At 49.1% G+C, this 16045-nt stretch overlaps 1 protein-coding gene across 6 annotated transcripts; it reads right to left on the minus strand.

The window, feature by feature from the left end:
- Window positions 1–2324: 2324 nt before the first annotated feature.
- On the minus strand, window positions 2325–14921 carry LOC122367597. 6 transcript variants are annotated; one of them, XM_043340856.1, is made up of 6 exons: window positions 4354–4798; window positions 4019–4104; window positions 3935–3951; window positions 3399–3515; window positions 3029–3173; window positions 2325–2731 (listed from the first exon to the last, which is right to left on the minus strand). In XM_043340856.1, the coding sequence occupies exons 1-6, from the start codon at window positions 4785–4787 to the stop codon at window positions 2517–2519; spliced, it is 1014 nt and encodes a 337-aa protein (XP_043196791.1). In that variant the 5' UTR covers window positions 4788–4798; the 3' UTR covers window positions 2325–2516. The 6 variants fall into 6 exon arrangements, 5 of the variants coding, with proteins under 5 accessions (XP_043196791.1, XP_043196792.1, XP_043196795.1 ...); XM_043340857.1 differs by having other exon boundaries at window positions 3009–3173; XR_006254084.1 differs by lacking the exon at window positions 4354–4798 and adding an exon at window positions 14843–14921 and having other exon boundaries at window positions 3009–3173; window positions 3935–4104.
- Between the last annotated feature and the right edge of the window lie 1124 nt (window positions 14922–16045).

Here is a 16045-nt window from a genome sequence, read left to right on the forward strand (position 1 = left end):
ATGTATGATAAGGTGTACCAAAAACGGCGGCGCTCCGCGCCGCCATTTTTGAGATATTCGCGAAAAACCACAAGGGGGGTGTTCAAACCCCCCCCAGCAGGGCGCGGGTTAACCCTATTCCTGGCGGGGGGGCCTCAGGAGCCCCCCCCCCTGAGGTTTTTTGGTTATATCTCCCAAACGCTTTGAGCTAGGAAGCTCAAATTTTCTGACTTTTTCTAAAAGGCTTTTACGCAACATTTCTGAAAATTTTGAGTTGATCTGACCTCAGGTCAGGTCACCAGAGGCGGTTTGGTGACCCTACCTCAGAAAAGTTTGCAATCACGCCAGAGCTAGAGTTTTTGACCGATCAATTTCTTCTCTTCAGGCTTTAGTTAGGGTACCAGTATGTGCAATTTGTATATCTCAGAATTTTCATATCTGTGACCTGAGGTCAGGCCAGACTCGTGACCTTTACATTGCAAGCCTATGGGAAAATATTGAAACGCCTCCTGCTTCGTGTAAACGAGTCAAAACCACCCAGTTCTTTCAGTATTATGGAAGATTATCTCATCGGTGATGATCCTGGTGCCGCTAATTGACAGGGGCACCGGCAAAGTCATCTGAGGTCATGTGACGTCATAAATCGTTTTTCTGTCAATAAATCACGACATGATGGTGCTAAAGACTTGTAAGTGGTACCAAACTGCTCGCCTGGTCAAGGCGCGTCGTTTGGTATGCAGCATGACCATACCCCACAACCTCATTGATGAATGACCTGACCTTGACCTCAGGTCAAATTTTAAATTGACCTGTGAAGGTCATCACATAATTATTTCGCATCGCCTCGGCGAGAGCAACAAAAAATGTATTGGTTTATGTCTCTATGTTTCTTAGTTTAAGGGTTATATAGGTAACTAATTCCAAAACATTTTATCGTTGATGACCTCTGGTGACCTCAATATTGACCTGACCTGAAAATGTTTTATGTAAAAGTTGTAGATCTTTAAACGACCTATCAAACGCCGTTCGCCGTTTGTCGCTGCGATGTGTAGTTTTTGAGATCTGAAGGGGGGCCGAATCGCCCTCCCCCCCGCCAGTTTCTTGTCCCGGCGGAGCCCGCCAGGAAAAGGGTTAACATTAGTTTTGAGTTGAGACAGCCAAATTGGTGGCCATGGCCTGCAAATACCGGTTTGGGCACTCACAACATCGAAAAATGCTTTAACCCGCGCCCTGATGGAGGGGGGCATTTTGCCCCCCCCCCTGTGGTTTTTCTTAAATAGCGAGAACACGGTTTTTGGGTACCTTACCGGGCATCAATTTGACACCTTCACACAAAATTTCAAGTCACAGGTCACCTCATTTGGGTACCTTACCGGGCATCAATTTGACACCTTCACACAAAATTTCAAGTCACAGTTCACCTCGGGTCAGGAGTTATTGAGGTCAAACTGAGGTCATGTTTGAGTAAAAATGAGCAAAAAACATGACATCTTGAAACGCTCACCAATTCTACAGTTAACAAGCAATTTTACAGTTCTTTATGTGTTTGTGTAGAGAAAAGACGGCGGTACAAAACTGTTATCTCGGATTTTCAAAATTTAGGGTTTTTGACCACAAAAAGTAAAAAAAAAAGATTTTTTTTAGAAAAACTCAAAAAATTCCAAATTTTTTTCAAATTTCGAAAAAAACGGAATATAAGTGATAGTCCCTTTGCTCTTCGATATACATACTAAATTTCAGATCAATACCTCTTTTTTTGGCCAAGTTATAGCGAAAAAACTGTTAAAAATTGATGACGTCAAATTTTTGAACTCGATTTTTAGCAATTCTGGACCACGTAGCGCAAACCAGAGACCACCATTGAACTCCTCGTGACGAGCTGCATCGAATCAATACCCATTTTATGCAAAAATAGCAACTTTGAATTTTGACCTAATTTGACCTGACCTTGACCTGACCTTGACCTGACCTTGACCTGACCTTGACCTGACCTTGACCTGACCTTGACCTGACCTTGACCTGACCTTGACCTGACCTTGACCTGACCTTGACCTGACCTTCACCAAAACATAATCTGAACTGACCCCAAGGGCTGCCTGTCCCACATAATCGCATTTGGCATATAAAATGGACCAGAAAACATGCATCACAGGATATTTTTAATTTGTGACCCTCAGTGACCTGACCTCTGTGACCTGACCTGGTATCAGTGACTTCAAATAGCATAATATGTGTTTGACGAACATTTCCCCATCGATTAGTTTCAATGAAATGCATTTTACTCGATTTTACAACGCATTTCTTGAAATGCCTGTAAACGGTGAAAATTCGACCTTTTGAGACAGACCACGGTCAGATCACGACTGAATGTATTTTCCAGCCGGGGTTAGACAGCACTGGCGACACCCTACGGCCAGAGGCCGTACCACAGCTTAGCAGTTCACAACTAGGTGGCGGTCAGCAGGCCTGATGAACAGTACACCAGTAGGCGGCGGGTAGCCAGCCTATCACACCCCACCACTCAATTTTCGGCTTTCTTAGGTTTTACGTCTAGGATCCACAACTAAACGGTCCGGTGCTTCCCGCGCGCGCTGAGGGCGAATGGTGGCTGATCTTTCCTCTTCATCCTCGTCCTCGTAGTCGTCCTCGCTACCGCTGTCCTCAGCGGTGCTGGTCGATCCTGTGCTGGACTCAGCCGACGGCGCCGTCTCGGTCTTCGTCTCCGCTCTGATCCATCCCCGGTTCGCTTCAACTGTGGAACGTATCAGATCATTGTAGTGACGAATTTTTATGTCGTTCTTCCTCCTCCCTGTACTCTGCACCCGTGCAACCCGATACGTCCATCCGCCACGCATCACCTCAATCACCCGGTACAGCGGCGACAAAACAGGTGACATTTTCCCACCAAGTCGGCCCCGTTCCGCGACTGTTAGCCGCAATCGAACCAGATCACCGATCTCAAACGGTTGTCCCCGTGCTCTGGTAGCGTGATGCGCCAACCGTGCCTCCTGCGTACGTTCGACACTTACTTGCGCCTTCTGATGCATACCATCGAGTAGACGCCGCCGTTCAGCCACCTCGTCGGTTGGTGACCGCGCTGCTCCCGGCTCCTCCCCGGTGCTGATCGCCGACTCCGGTCGACGAGCTGGGCGGGCGAATAGTAGCTCGAACGGGCTGAACCCAGTAGCCGCATTCTGTGAAGTATTATGGCTAAACTGGAGATCATAAATGCGGGTAGGCCAGAGACGGGCGTCATTGTCACACACGCAGCGCAGATTGGCAATCAGTTGGTTTTGACGCTCAACTTGCCCTTGGCTCTCTGCATGGAGAGGAGCACCCATCTTATGCCGCATTCCCACACTGCGACACATCCCTCGGAAGGTCTCCGCAGCAAAATGAGGCCCCCTGTCCGAACATACCGCCACGGGTACGCCGAATGTACTGATCCAGCGTGTGCGGACAAGCCTGGCCGCGGTCTCCGCTGTGCTGTCCTCCGCTGGCAGTAGTAGCAGGTACCGGCTGAAGACGTCTTGAATCTGCAGTACATAACGATACGGATGATTGTCAGCACTCGGGAAGGGTCCTGCAAAATCGACCTGAATCTTCTCGAGGGGTCCACTCGGCATCTCTGTTCGTTGCAATGGCGCCCTTCCGGGCTTTTTGGGTGGTTTGTTTCTCGCACACACTTCACATCCAAGTACGTACGTAGTTACATCCTTTTTCATGTTTGGCCACCAAAACGTGTCACGAGCTCGCTTCCAGGTCCTGTCCCGTCCCATGTGTCCACTAAGGGGGGCATCATGAATCAGACGTAAGGCCTCAGCCCTCATGTTAGCAGGCACAACTGTTAGCTGTTTTCTTCCACCGTTAAACATGTATCGCAATATCCCATCCCGGCTAACTTGCAGTCGGCGACGGAACTGATACAGAAACCGGGCTGCATCTGACGACTTACTTGACAGCCGCTCTCCGCTGATCAGAGCTGCTCGGACCGGCGACACCTGCTGATCCATGCGCTGCTCCGCTAGCAGCTGCTCCGGCGAAAAGATGGTCGTCGTCAGATCTGACTCCAGGTCCAGCGTCTGCGCCTGTACGCTGCACACCAGGTCACCGTTTGGCCCCACTCTGGAAAGGTAGTCCGCGATCGTCATCTCTGCATGTTTACCGGACTTGTGTACCGGCCGAATCTGAAATTGCTGCAAAAAGTCAATCCACCGACCGCGTCGCCCGTGTTCGTCGTTGGCGTCGAGGGAGTTTAACCACCGAAGAGCCTTGTGATCAGTTATCAGGTCGAACGGGCCGTTAGACAGGTACACCCTAAATCTTTTGACTGCCAAAACAACTGCTAAAAGCTCCTTTTCGGTGGTACTGTACCTTTTCTCGTGTTGTGATAGAGCATGATGAAAGAAGCCGAGGGGCTTCAGATGCTGGCCATCACGGTTGGCAAGCATCGCCCCGGTCCCGACGTCGCTTGCGTCTGTTACGAGCGTGAACGGCTTGGTGAAGTCTGGGAGATACAGCGCTACTGCATCTGATACTTGTTGTTTCAGCTTGTTGAACGCTGACTTCATCTTGTCCGTCCAGTGCAGCTTCTGTCGACCGTCTTTGTCCAGGGCGTCGTACAGTGGCCGTGCAGTCTCGGCGACGCCGGGGATCCATCTCTGTACAAACGCAAACGAGCCCAGTGCGCGTCGCAGCTCGTGAACGTCACCAGGCACCGGCAGGCTTCGAAGATGTTGCACACGTGCCTCGCTCATGCTGACCATGCCGTTGCCAATGACTGCTCCCAAGTATTCGACGGTCTTCATTCCAAACTGGCATTTCTGATGTGAGAGTGCCAGTCATGCATCTCGTATCTTCTCCAAAACTGAACGGAGGCGACGCTGGTGCTGCCCCCATGTTTCACCCCACACCAGAACATCATCAAGGTAGCACAGTGCCTCGGTGTAATTCGACTCGCCGAGCACAGCTGACATCATCCGCTGGAAAGAGAAGCCAGCCCCATGGAGGCCGATCGCTCTGCCCATTCGTAATGCCCCCAGGGGACCACGAATGCAGTAACCTCGCTATCTCCTGGTGATAGCGGCAGCTGGTGATAGCCGCACTTGGCATCCAGAACGGAAAAAAATCTGGCGTTACCGAGCCGATCTACGAGGTCCTCCATCAGCGGGATCGGATGTAACGTCGAAGCGGCGGACTGAGCATTGACGCGGCGGTAGTCGATTGCCAGCCGCAGTCGTCCATCCTTGCGGCGGGCGCACACCACCGGAGCAGCCCACGGGCTGTGGGACGGTCTGATGACTCCCATCGACTCGAGTTGCCGAAGCTCCTGCCGCACTTCTTCCTCTAGGCGAGGAGACAGACGTCTGGGTCGTGACGCTATCGGGCGCGTTCCTGGAACGATATTGATACGGTGCTCCACATTCACATGGACAACTGGCAAGCGACCGCCGGTGTAGAAAACGTCGCTGAACTCTGCAGTTAACTGCTCGATGTCCGTACGCTGAGACTTAGTCAGATCAGGTCCGATATTGAAAGAAATGTCAACTTTGCGCTCGTTCAGCCGCGGCGGGGCTTCCAGTACAAAATCTGTCTTAGCCAGGGCGATCACTTCGCCTCGTCTCAAAATTTCGTCATTTGCGCCCACATTTGCTACCTTGACCCAAATCGTTTCTTCGTGACTGGCCCGTACGATACAATATGATGCACAAACAGCCGACTCATCAGTCCCAACAGGTTCCAACAGGTATTCCTCACCTGGCTTCAGCTCATTCCCTCTCACAGGGACCAGCGCCTCCGTCGAAGGAGGAATGGTGACGTCGCGCCGCACCCTCAGATGGACGACCTCTGGCGATCTGTGGGGGCGAGCCGCGCTGTGCAGTTCCAGCGTCACCCCCAGCTCCTCCAACACCAGGTGGCGCTGCTGCAGGTCGAGCTTGAAGCTGCCGAGACGGGCCCAAAAGTCAATGCCTAATATAGCCGGCACGATAAGTCCTCGCACCACAACAAAACGCTGCTCAGGCACGGTTACGTCACCAACTCTCACGTCGCGCCACACCTCACCGGCACCGGGATAGTCTCGCAACTGACACCTCGGCCACGGACGTTGGATGGGCGAATAGCATGTCGTTCACGGAAAGTTAGCTCATCCTCTGAAATCAGTGACCAGTCAGCTCCGGTGTCCACCATTGCTCTCCCCGGCGCCCCACTATTCCACTCAACCGAAACGTAGGGGGCCGAGCTGAGAATGCGGGATACATCAGCTCCCGCAGACTGGGGGTCCACGTCAGCTTCCACAGGACAAACGTGAGAGAAAACAAAATTAACTTCTGGTACCTGACGAGACCACTGTCGTACCCTTCGGGGGTTCACTTCAGTGGGCCCCGCCTGAGATCCTGTAGTAGGGAGGCCCACTACGGAAAATCCGGCTGCCACTGCTGCTCATCAGAGACGACCGGCGCCGCGGAGCCGGGGGTGACCGGTGCCGCGGAGCCGGGACCGAACGAGCGGCGCGGGGACCATGAGGGGTTCTCGGTCAGACGCTTCCGACAACTGAACCATCCACCCAGGTGTGCAATATTACAGTAATAGCACCGCCCAATCGGCCGGTCACCTCTCCCAGCCCCACTGCGCGGAGCCGGGGGACGGCGGGTGTACTGACCTTGAACTTCCCGCTGGCGCGCCGGCTGAGCTGGTGCCGATCGCTGCTGATACCCGGTACCCCGCGCACCCCGGCTGGGCAGGGGAGGGCCGGTAGAGGTGGCGGTGACAGCTCCGCCATGCCCTCGCGTCTCGCAGTCGCCTGAGGAGAGGGGAGGGGAAGCTACGCTGCCCTCTCTGAGCCATGCGCCCGCGGCGCAGGCCCCGCCCACCTGATGACGGTGACCTGTGAGAGAGGCCGCCTGCTTCGCCGCCCGTGCTGTTTCTGCAATCTTAATGATTTCGTCATATTCCTTTGCGTTTGCCTCGTCCTTCATCCAGCGTTCATGTATCAGCCTTTCACGAATATCTCTATCCACCAGTCCGTCTAAAAAACGCCAGACAACTCGCTTGCGCTTTATATCGCTCGACTCACTTGCAAACGCATCTCCAGCCAGGCGCTGCAATCGCGTTAGAAAATCGGCCAAACTCTCCCCCTGACCTTGGTTCGCCTCCTCAAATCTCAGAATTCTCACCTCAATTGCCTCGGTCGTCACGTAACGGCGCTCGAGCCGATTCAAAATGCCCTCGTCGTCCTTCACCCACGGTGATCCTTGTGCCGCTTCCTCCCTCAGGAATTCGGCGGGCGCTCCGACAAGGCACAAACGTAGCTCGACGCTCCGATAGGCTGGATCTTGCCATAGCGCTACCCCTCGCGCGATATTGGCTTCTTTGACGAGAAGATAATGATCCTTGAAACTTCTCCACGCACTTGGTGACGTTTCTTCACCGAACGTCCTGCTAAGAGCCACAGAACGGCTCTCCCCACCGCGTACAGCTACCACTGCGTCCGGCGTAGGCATCGTCAGACGCTGCCACCAGTGAGACAGACCACGGTCAGATCACGACTGAATGTATTTTCCAGCCGGGGTTAGACAGCACTGGCGACACCCTACGGCCAGAGGCCGTACCACAGCTTAGCAGTTCACAACTAGGTGGCGGTCAGCAGGCCTGATGAACAGTACACCAGTAGGCGGCGGGTAGCCAGCCTATCACACTTTGACCTGACCTGTGACGTCATCGGCTTGACTTAGGTCAATGAAATTCGGCCACAAGGTAGTTCCCCATTGGGGCTATCCAACACCGTTTACCGCTTGTCGCTATGTTGCGTGGTTCTCGAGATCTTAGGGGGGGGGGCCAAAATGGCCCCCCATCAGACCACGTTGCTCGCCAGACCCCATCAGGGCGCGGGTTAATTCGGAGATATGGAATTTCAAACTTGCAGTTTTCGGATTCTAAGGGGCTAATGCATTGAGATGCCCCCTTAGAATTTGTGACGTCAGCGGTGATCTAACGATTTTAAAACCCTATACTAACATCTTTGTGAAGCAGTGGTGGTATATGCTATTTGCGCGCAACATCTGCCGCAAACGCCGCACTTCCAAAATGAAGTCGCTAGAAACAGCTGAGATCCCCAAAAAATTAAACAAAAGTAAAAGTCTAATACCTTGAAAACCGGTGAATAGTTTTCGGTGAAATTTGGTAGATATTCGTTTTTGCTCTTTCTGAACCGAGCGACGTCATTTTCATGCCAATTCATTAACCCGCGCCCCAGTGGCGGTCTCAGCCAACTTCGCCCTAGTGGGGGGGGGGGCATATGTTACCACCCACCTCTAACTCAAAAACTAAGAGGGATAGAAAGACGCGGTAAAAAGCACACGATAGCTCTCAATGCGTACGTTTGAAAGTATTTCGTTCATTTTTCATCTTAGAGCAATATTGGGGTCACCAGAGGTCATCAAAGGTCAAAATTTGCCAATGGTCATTATATTTTTCAGAAAACATGCCATTATCTCAGGAACTATGGTAGCTAGAAAAACGCATGGAACAGTAATCGATAGCTTTTGAACTCTTCTTTTGATAAGGTCATTATCAAAATTGACCTCAGGTCAACGGTTTAGCCTCCAGAGGGCAAAAACTCCAAAAAAGCTGTTTTTACGAAAAGTGTTTTTCGACAATAACTTTCGACTACAAAAAGCCACTACATTTCTATTGCCAGAATCGTGTTCCTCTTGCCGAGACGCGTCGAATGAACTATAATCTGACCTTGAAAGGTCAACTTGAAAATTTGACCTCAGGTCAAGGTCATGACCTGACCGGAAAAGGTCATGTTGCATATCGTCGATGCGCCTCGGCAAGACAAACACAATGAGACCGTCCCCAGCGTTCTATCTCTTTCCAATCTCGAGTTATTGGCAAAAAAAAACTGTTTGTAGCCTCAAATGACCTCGGATGACCTTTCTAGAGGCTATCAGCAAAAATGACACCTTGGTCATCACGGGTGGTCCAAATCATTGTGATTCTGAAATATTTGGACTGTTCCTATGCGTACACACGGATCTAGAGGCATTTTCATTTTTCTCCCTTGACTTGTAATGGAAAGGTCACGCCACTGACCTGACCTTAGGTCACGGATATAAAAAAAAATCCGAGATATACAAATTGTAGGCGCCCATAACATCATGCAATCCACCAAGTTCAAAACCTTTCCGACAAACACTGCAGGCTGGACATGATTGCAAACTTTTTTAGGCTTGGTCAGTTAACTTGACCTGGTGACCTGACCTGACATGACCTGGGGTCAAAAATTTCACACATTGTCCAAAATTGATGTACCAAAAGCTACCCGAAGCGGCGCGGCGCTACGCGCCGCGGTTTTTTATTTACACGCAAAAAAAAACGCGACACGGTGGTAACATATGCCCCCCCCCCACTGGGGCGAAGGTTAATTAACCCGCGCACCGACGGGGGTCTGCGCCAACTTCGTACCGACGGGCGGGGGGGGGGGGCGGATGACCGCCCCCCCTGAGATCTCGAGAACGAGGCAAGATAGCGACAAGCGGTAAACGGCATCGGATACGCACGGACAAGGTCTACAATTTTTACAAAGGTCATTTTCAGGCCAGGTCAAAGATGACGTCACAGGGGTCGGAAAAGTCAAAATGGCGGCGCTAGATAAGGAAAGAGTTTTTCTCGAATAACTTTCGAATTAGTCATGATAGGAACAAACTAAGGGCATCATCGTGATCCTCTCGTCAATCCGCATCGAATGATGTATATGTTGACCTCGAAAGGTTAAGGTCAAAGGTTGACCTCAGGTCACGTGACCTCGAGGTTATCATGCATATCATTCGATGCGTCTTGACGAGCTGAACACAATGAGACCATCCGTGCGGCTGTATCTTGTTCCTGTACGGAGTTATTGGCAAAAAAAAAACTTTGGTGACCTTTGATGACGTCACATGACCTTACAGCTGCCCAACAGCAAAGCAGACCTCAAGGTAGTAAAGGTTGATCGTATATGAAGTCATGTATGGTATATGGGGTCATTCCGACCCGTTTTAGTGGTACAAACAGGAGTTGATTTTTCCCCAATTGACTTATAATGGGGAGGTCGCGAAATTGACCTGACCTTAGGTCACCGACAACAAAATTCCGAGATATACAAATTGCTGCTACTAATGACCTAATAACATCCTGCGACTTTCAAAGGCCTCCGACATCTACTGTAGCTCTGGCACTGTGACAAAGTTGCAAAAAAGTGACTTGAGGTTGGGTCATTCAAAGTGACCTGGTGACCTGACCTTCAAAGTTAGGAGGTTCAAACTTGCACACCATGTGTAAAATTGATGAGAAAATAGTCGTAACAAATTTCGCGGTGCTACGCGCCGCGGTTTTCCCGCTATCTGCGAAAAACCTCGGGGGGGGGGGGATATCCGCCCCCCCCCCCGTCGGTGCGCGTGTTAAAATTAAAGACGTAGCCGAACTTCAAATAATACTTATCATGCATAAGTACATAATGCAGGAATTACCAGTCTCTGTAAGACGATTACGTCATTTTTTAACTGACCCTATCCATCAGACAAGAAATATCCACCATTTTCAGTCTGTTTTTTTTTCAGCAAAAAAAAATTACAGTTCAGCTCTAAAGTACTCATTTCCTTGCATTGGATCCAAACTCTGGAATGACTTAATAGCTAAAGATCTTCTATAAGAAGAAGTATCTCAATCAAAAAACACTTTCAAAAATATGTAAAGAATATCTTACTTAGTGAGTACTAAGCAAAAGTAGTTATCAAAAGTTTAAGTAAAGTATTAGCAAAAGTATTAGTTAGTTTAAGTATCTTGGGTACTAAGTATCCTCGTAAATAAAACTATAAAATAAATACAAAAATATGTTAAATCTCTGAAAGATATGAAACAATCTTTGTAATGAAGAATAAAGCTACAAATAGGACTGATACAACAATAAAATGATAATAAATAACAATGCATACCTAAATAACGAAATACACACGCTTACCTAGTAATTTTCATACAAAGTGCTTAGCATCTCGACAAGTGGCCCAATAATAAATGGACATATTGGTGCATTTATTATTGGGCTAGACTGACAATGATGTGTTGAAAAGTAACCTACCTTTGTGATTATCGACACAAGAGATAGGTCCCCACTCAAATGGAACGCCGGACTTGAAGGGGTCCATCAGCAACAAGCCCTGCTTAGCTGGTGGGCCCTAGAAAGTCTGGCTGTTGACCTGCGCTCGAATTGACCAGAAATGTTTCCCCACTGGACTGCCATTTGCTGATTTTCCTTCTAGGAGTGAATACACTCTACTAACCAATTATGTATGCATGTATGAATGACTTCTTTCGTAGATGTAGTAGAACAGTCATCCGCTGCTTTCCGCAATGACTATTTTGGCTGTCTTTATTTATTAACCGGTTCCCGCACTTCTTTTGCTTACTTGTTTTTTTCATTTTCCTAGCTGGGAGTGCCTCGACTTATCCTTTTTTATTTTTGTCTGGTGTCAACGTAAGGTGCTGTGAGTCGCTGGGCTGAGGGTGGGGGCATTCCTGGTCACCTAATAATGGGTGGCGGAGTAGTTCGGAAAAAAATCGGGAGCCGAATACGGTGTTTTGGAGCCAATACCTGGGAAACCCTACCCGCCCAATGCGACTTCTTAAGAGTCTGCATGCCCAAATTAACGTTGAACGCGGCCGTTTTCGGTCGGTTTTCCACGACTTTGTGGCGAAATCGCCTTATTTATTCAACCAGGATGGACTAATTCGCTTAACCCGCGCCCCACTGCCCACTAGCCCCACTAGCCTAAGAACACGTTTTGGGCAACCAGTTTCAGTCCATTCTTCGGCAACTACGGTGCAAGGCCGATACTGTAGAAACTTGCATTTTGTACCTTTGGCCTGACCTTGGCCTGACCTCTGACCTACTTAACCCGGCCGGGCCCGGGGGAAATCCCAACCACCGCAGCCCGGGAGGGGCGTTTTTCGCCCCCCCCCCGTCTAACTCCGTAAATAAGGGAGTTACGGAAAGAAAAACGATACCAAACGAAAGGTCCTTACCAGACAATTCTAAAGCACCTGACATTTTTGACCTCAGGTCAATTTTCAAGGTCAGCAGTCAAGGTCAAAGGCAAAAACCGGCACATGTGTAGTGATCTCAGAGTAAGCGTTCTAGAGGACGACAGGATGCATCAAACCGGCAAAATTGGAGGTCAAACGAAAGAAGAGAATCTGAGAATTACGAAACTGTGCTCAAAATCAAAGGTCAAGGTCAAAGTCACGCCCAAAATTGACCTCAAACTTTGCATTTTTTCGTACATCGTGCGTGCTAACTTCCAAGATGTTTTGAAATGTTTTGAGGCTTATCAGTTCCCTATTTGTGGTTCATCTTACGATAAAAGGCTGCTAAAAGGTCAAGGTCACAGAAAAGTATCCTTGCTAGAGGCTATTTCACTGATTCAAGTTAGTAATAATAAATAAGACAATTTTGCCATCCGGAAGCTCTAAATGAAGTCTTAGAGGAAAATAGATGCCAGATTCGTGATCAGCGATTACAAATCCATCACAGGTGACCTTTCATGTGTCAAGGTCAACCCAAGGTCATTCGAGGTCACATTAGGTCAACATAAAATTTGACCTTTTCCAAACAAAATGTTTATCATTCGACGCGGCTTGCCAAGACGAATGCGATGGTACGACTGCCGAAGCTCTACGACCATTTTTGTCGAAGTTATTTGCGAAAAACTAAAACCACATTTTAGGGTCGTTGACCTGACCTCTGACCTCTGGTCACCAAAACTATTTTTCTATTTTTGTCTAGGTCAAACGCTACACAACCGTGTTCGTTATTTGTCTTTATCTCTAAAACTCTATTTTCAGTAGCTATTCGAAGTTTGCGTCTGTGACGCCGAGCTTTGCCGTCCAGGGGTCTAGAAAAATCGACCCTGTTACGTCATCAAGGGGGCTAGGTCCAAATTGTTTACTTCAGAAGATGTCAAATTGATTGGAGAAAGGGTACTGAAAGTTTCGCTTTCCTATCCCTAAGCGTTCGGGAGCTATCGCAAATATTCGGCAGGGGGGGGGGCGAAAAACACCCCCGGGCCCGCGAGGGCTAAGCAAAAAAATGTGGGCTCTTAAGATCCGCCTTGTTGAGAGCTATCGATTGCCGTTTTCCCCGTCTTTCTACAACCATCGGTTCGGAAGTTAGACAGGGGGCAGAATTTGCCCCCTCCCCCAGCAGGGCGCGTATGGCTGAATAGCCCAGCGGGGCGCGGGTTAACCCGCGTCCCGTAGGGGGGGGGGCGTAACACCCACCAGTATTTTTCCGTCGATATTTCCTAAACGGCTAGAGGTAGCGCCACCAAATTTTCAGGACCCCTCCGGGCATCAATTTTACACATTGTGACTAAAAAAAAAAATCCAGAGGCTATGATAGGTTGGCCACAAATGACGTCAGAATGACGTCATGTTCTGCCATTTTCGACCGAAAAAAAGACCTTCGCGAGAAGAGCTGTCAAGCCTACAGCTTTGAAGATACAGAAAAATGATCAATAAAAGGTGTAGGATTGACTGGGCTACAAAGCATTTTCTCGGATTTTTGAAATTTTTGATTTTTGACCCCCCAAAATCAAAAAAGCTATTTTTTTATTTATTTGCCAAAAAATCAAAAACGTTTTTGAGTTTCGAAAAAAAAACGGAAACTGTGTGATAGTTCCTACCATCTTCTATCTACGTACCAAATTTCAGATCGATATATTGTTTTTTGGCCAAGTTATAGCGAAACAACTGTTCAAAAATGATGACGTCAAAATTTCAAACTCAATTTTTGCCATTCTACACCACGTAGAACAAAACAAAGACCACCATTAGACTCCCCGTGACGAGCTGCATCGAATCGATACCCATTTTTATGCAAAAAATCAACTTTGAAATTTGATGTAATTTGACCTGACCTTGACCTGACCTTCACCAAAACGTGACCTAAGCTGGCCCCAAGGGCTGCCTGACCCACATAATCGCATTTGTCATGTAAAATGGACCATAAAACATGTATCACACGACACTTTCATATTGTGACCCCCAGTGACCTGACCTCTGTGACCTGACCTGGTATCAGTGACCTCATATAGCGAAATATGTGTTTGACGAACAATGTGCCATCGATGGTTATCAATAACTTACCAATTTACTCGATTTCACAACACATTTCTTGAAATGTCTCTGAACGGTGAAAATCCGACCTTTGACCTGACCTGTGGTGTCATCGGTTTGACCTAGGTCAATGAAATTTGGTCACAAGGTAGTTCCCCGGTGGGGCTATCGAACACCGTTTGATCTTTGAAAATCGGCCGGTAAACTTCCGAGATCTTAGGGGGCGGCCGAAACGCCCCCCCCCCCCCTACGGGTGGTAGGGTCCGCCGATAGGCCTACGGGGCGCGGGTTAACTAGGAATAAGGCGTTGAAGAGAATTAGATTCGATGCGGATTGAGGAGAGGATTACGGTGGTGGCCTTAGTTTGTTCCTAGCTTGACCAATTCGAAAGTTATTCGAGAAAAACTGTCAATATCTAGCGCCGCCATTTTGACTTTTTTGGCCCCTGTGACGTCATCTTTGACCTGACCTGAAAATAGCTTGCGTAAAAATTGTAGACCTTGTCCGTGCATACCCTATGCCGTTTACCGCTTGTCGCTATCTTGCTTCGTTCTCGAGATCTCGGGGGGGGGGGGGGTCATCCACGCCCCCCCCCCCCGTCGGTTCTAAGTTGGCGCAGACCCCCGTCGGTGCGCGGGCTATGGTGCGGCACCGTCCCGGCGTGCTACGGCCAAGTCTGGCAGTGCCTCGTATAGCTGCTCTGGCTTACTGCGGCTGAAGTACGGTTGAGGTACGGCACGGCTGATGCGGCAAACGTCCGGCTGCGGTGCTAGCAGCGCTTCGGTATTGTGTGTCAGCTCCAGTGCAGCCCCAGACTGTGCTTCAGCCAGAGGAAGAGTGCCAGAGCTAGTCAGAGTAGAACCCGATACCGCCCAGAGTTAGGTTTTTTGTTGGCTGGGAACAACACAAACTACCCTCTGCCGTGAATTGCCGTGTTTTGTGCAAATCCTGCAAAAGAACCGGATTTTCTGACGCTTCTGATTGGCGGGAAAGCTGCTGATTACACTAGCGTGATATGAAGAACACATTTGATTTGGCTTTTTTCATTTATCTACCGATCGCCTTGGTGACAATGGCATGCTTCTTCTTTACAACCGGCACCTCAGTTTCCGAGATTCACGGGCGACATCTGTAGGCTGTTTTGGGTCTGCAAATTGCAATATGTGGCGCAAGCTGCAATATAAAATACCTGGCGAAAAGGCATTTCCAAACTTGACAGGCGATTTGTACTTGGAAGGTTTCAGGTCAAGGTCAGATCATGCTCTGCTTTCGCGTTACGACCGGAGAAGTAAATCTAGTTGCCACCTTTTTCGGAGAAGTAAAAGGGGGCAGCTATTTGCCCGCCCCCAGTGTCCGGCTGGGGGGCGAGAAGGCCCATTGGGGCGGGATAAATAAATATAACTGACAATTTTGTTTTCCAACAGGTGAAACATGGGACAACAACCACTGTTGGGAATATTGATCTCGACATAGACAAATTCCTTGGAAAAGGAGCTTTTGGCTCCGTGTATAGGTAAGTACAGGACGCATAAGCTCATTCACAAAACCACGTGACAACGCATCTGACGAGTTTCAGCCTTGATCTCTAAAAGCTCTGGCTTTAACCCGCGCCCGCCTTGCTGGGGCGGGAGGGGGGAGGTTTGTTTGAACATCCCCCCTGTGGTTTTTCGCAAATATCTCAAAAAACGGCGGCGCTTATCATGCATCAATTCTACACATCTACATATCTATCTATATTATCAATAACATAAATCCTAATTAGCGTGTCCTCCGATCAACTCCCCTCCCTGTTTGGCTGTGAAAGGCCGTCAACACCCGGGTTTATCTTCGCCTCCAGCTCTGTGCGAGCCACCGCCAAACACCCCAAAGGAACCAAGGGTATGTGTATTTATGATTATGCGCGCGTGTCCCG

This window comes from Amphibalanus amphitrite, unplaced genomic scaffold (genome assembly GCF_019059575.1).
Source record: "Amphibalanus amphitrite isolate SeventyFive unplaced genomic scaffold, NRLGWU_Aamphi_draft 000880F_arrow, whole genome shotgun sequence".
NCBI classification, from domain to species: Eukaryota; Metazoa; Arthropoda; class Thecostraca; order Balanomorpha; family Balanidae; genus Amphibalanus; species Amphibalanus amphitrite.

Coding starts and splice junctions, on each gene's coding strand:
- LOC122367597 (XM_043340856.1), bottom strand. CDS start 4,787: ATGAAGACCGTCGAATACTTGGGAGCAGTCATTGGCAACGGCATGGTC. Junction 3,174..3,398: donor CATTCGGCGTACCCGTGGCG/GTATGTTCGGAC, acceptor AATACTTCACAG/AATGCGGCTACTGGGTTCAG. Junction 2,732..3,028: donor ACGGCGGCGTCTACTCGATG/GTATGCATCAGA, acceptor TACGTTCCACAG/TTGAAGCGAACCGGGGATGG.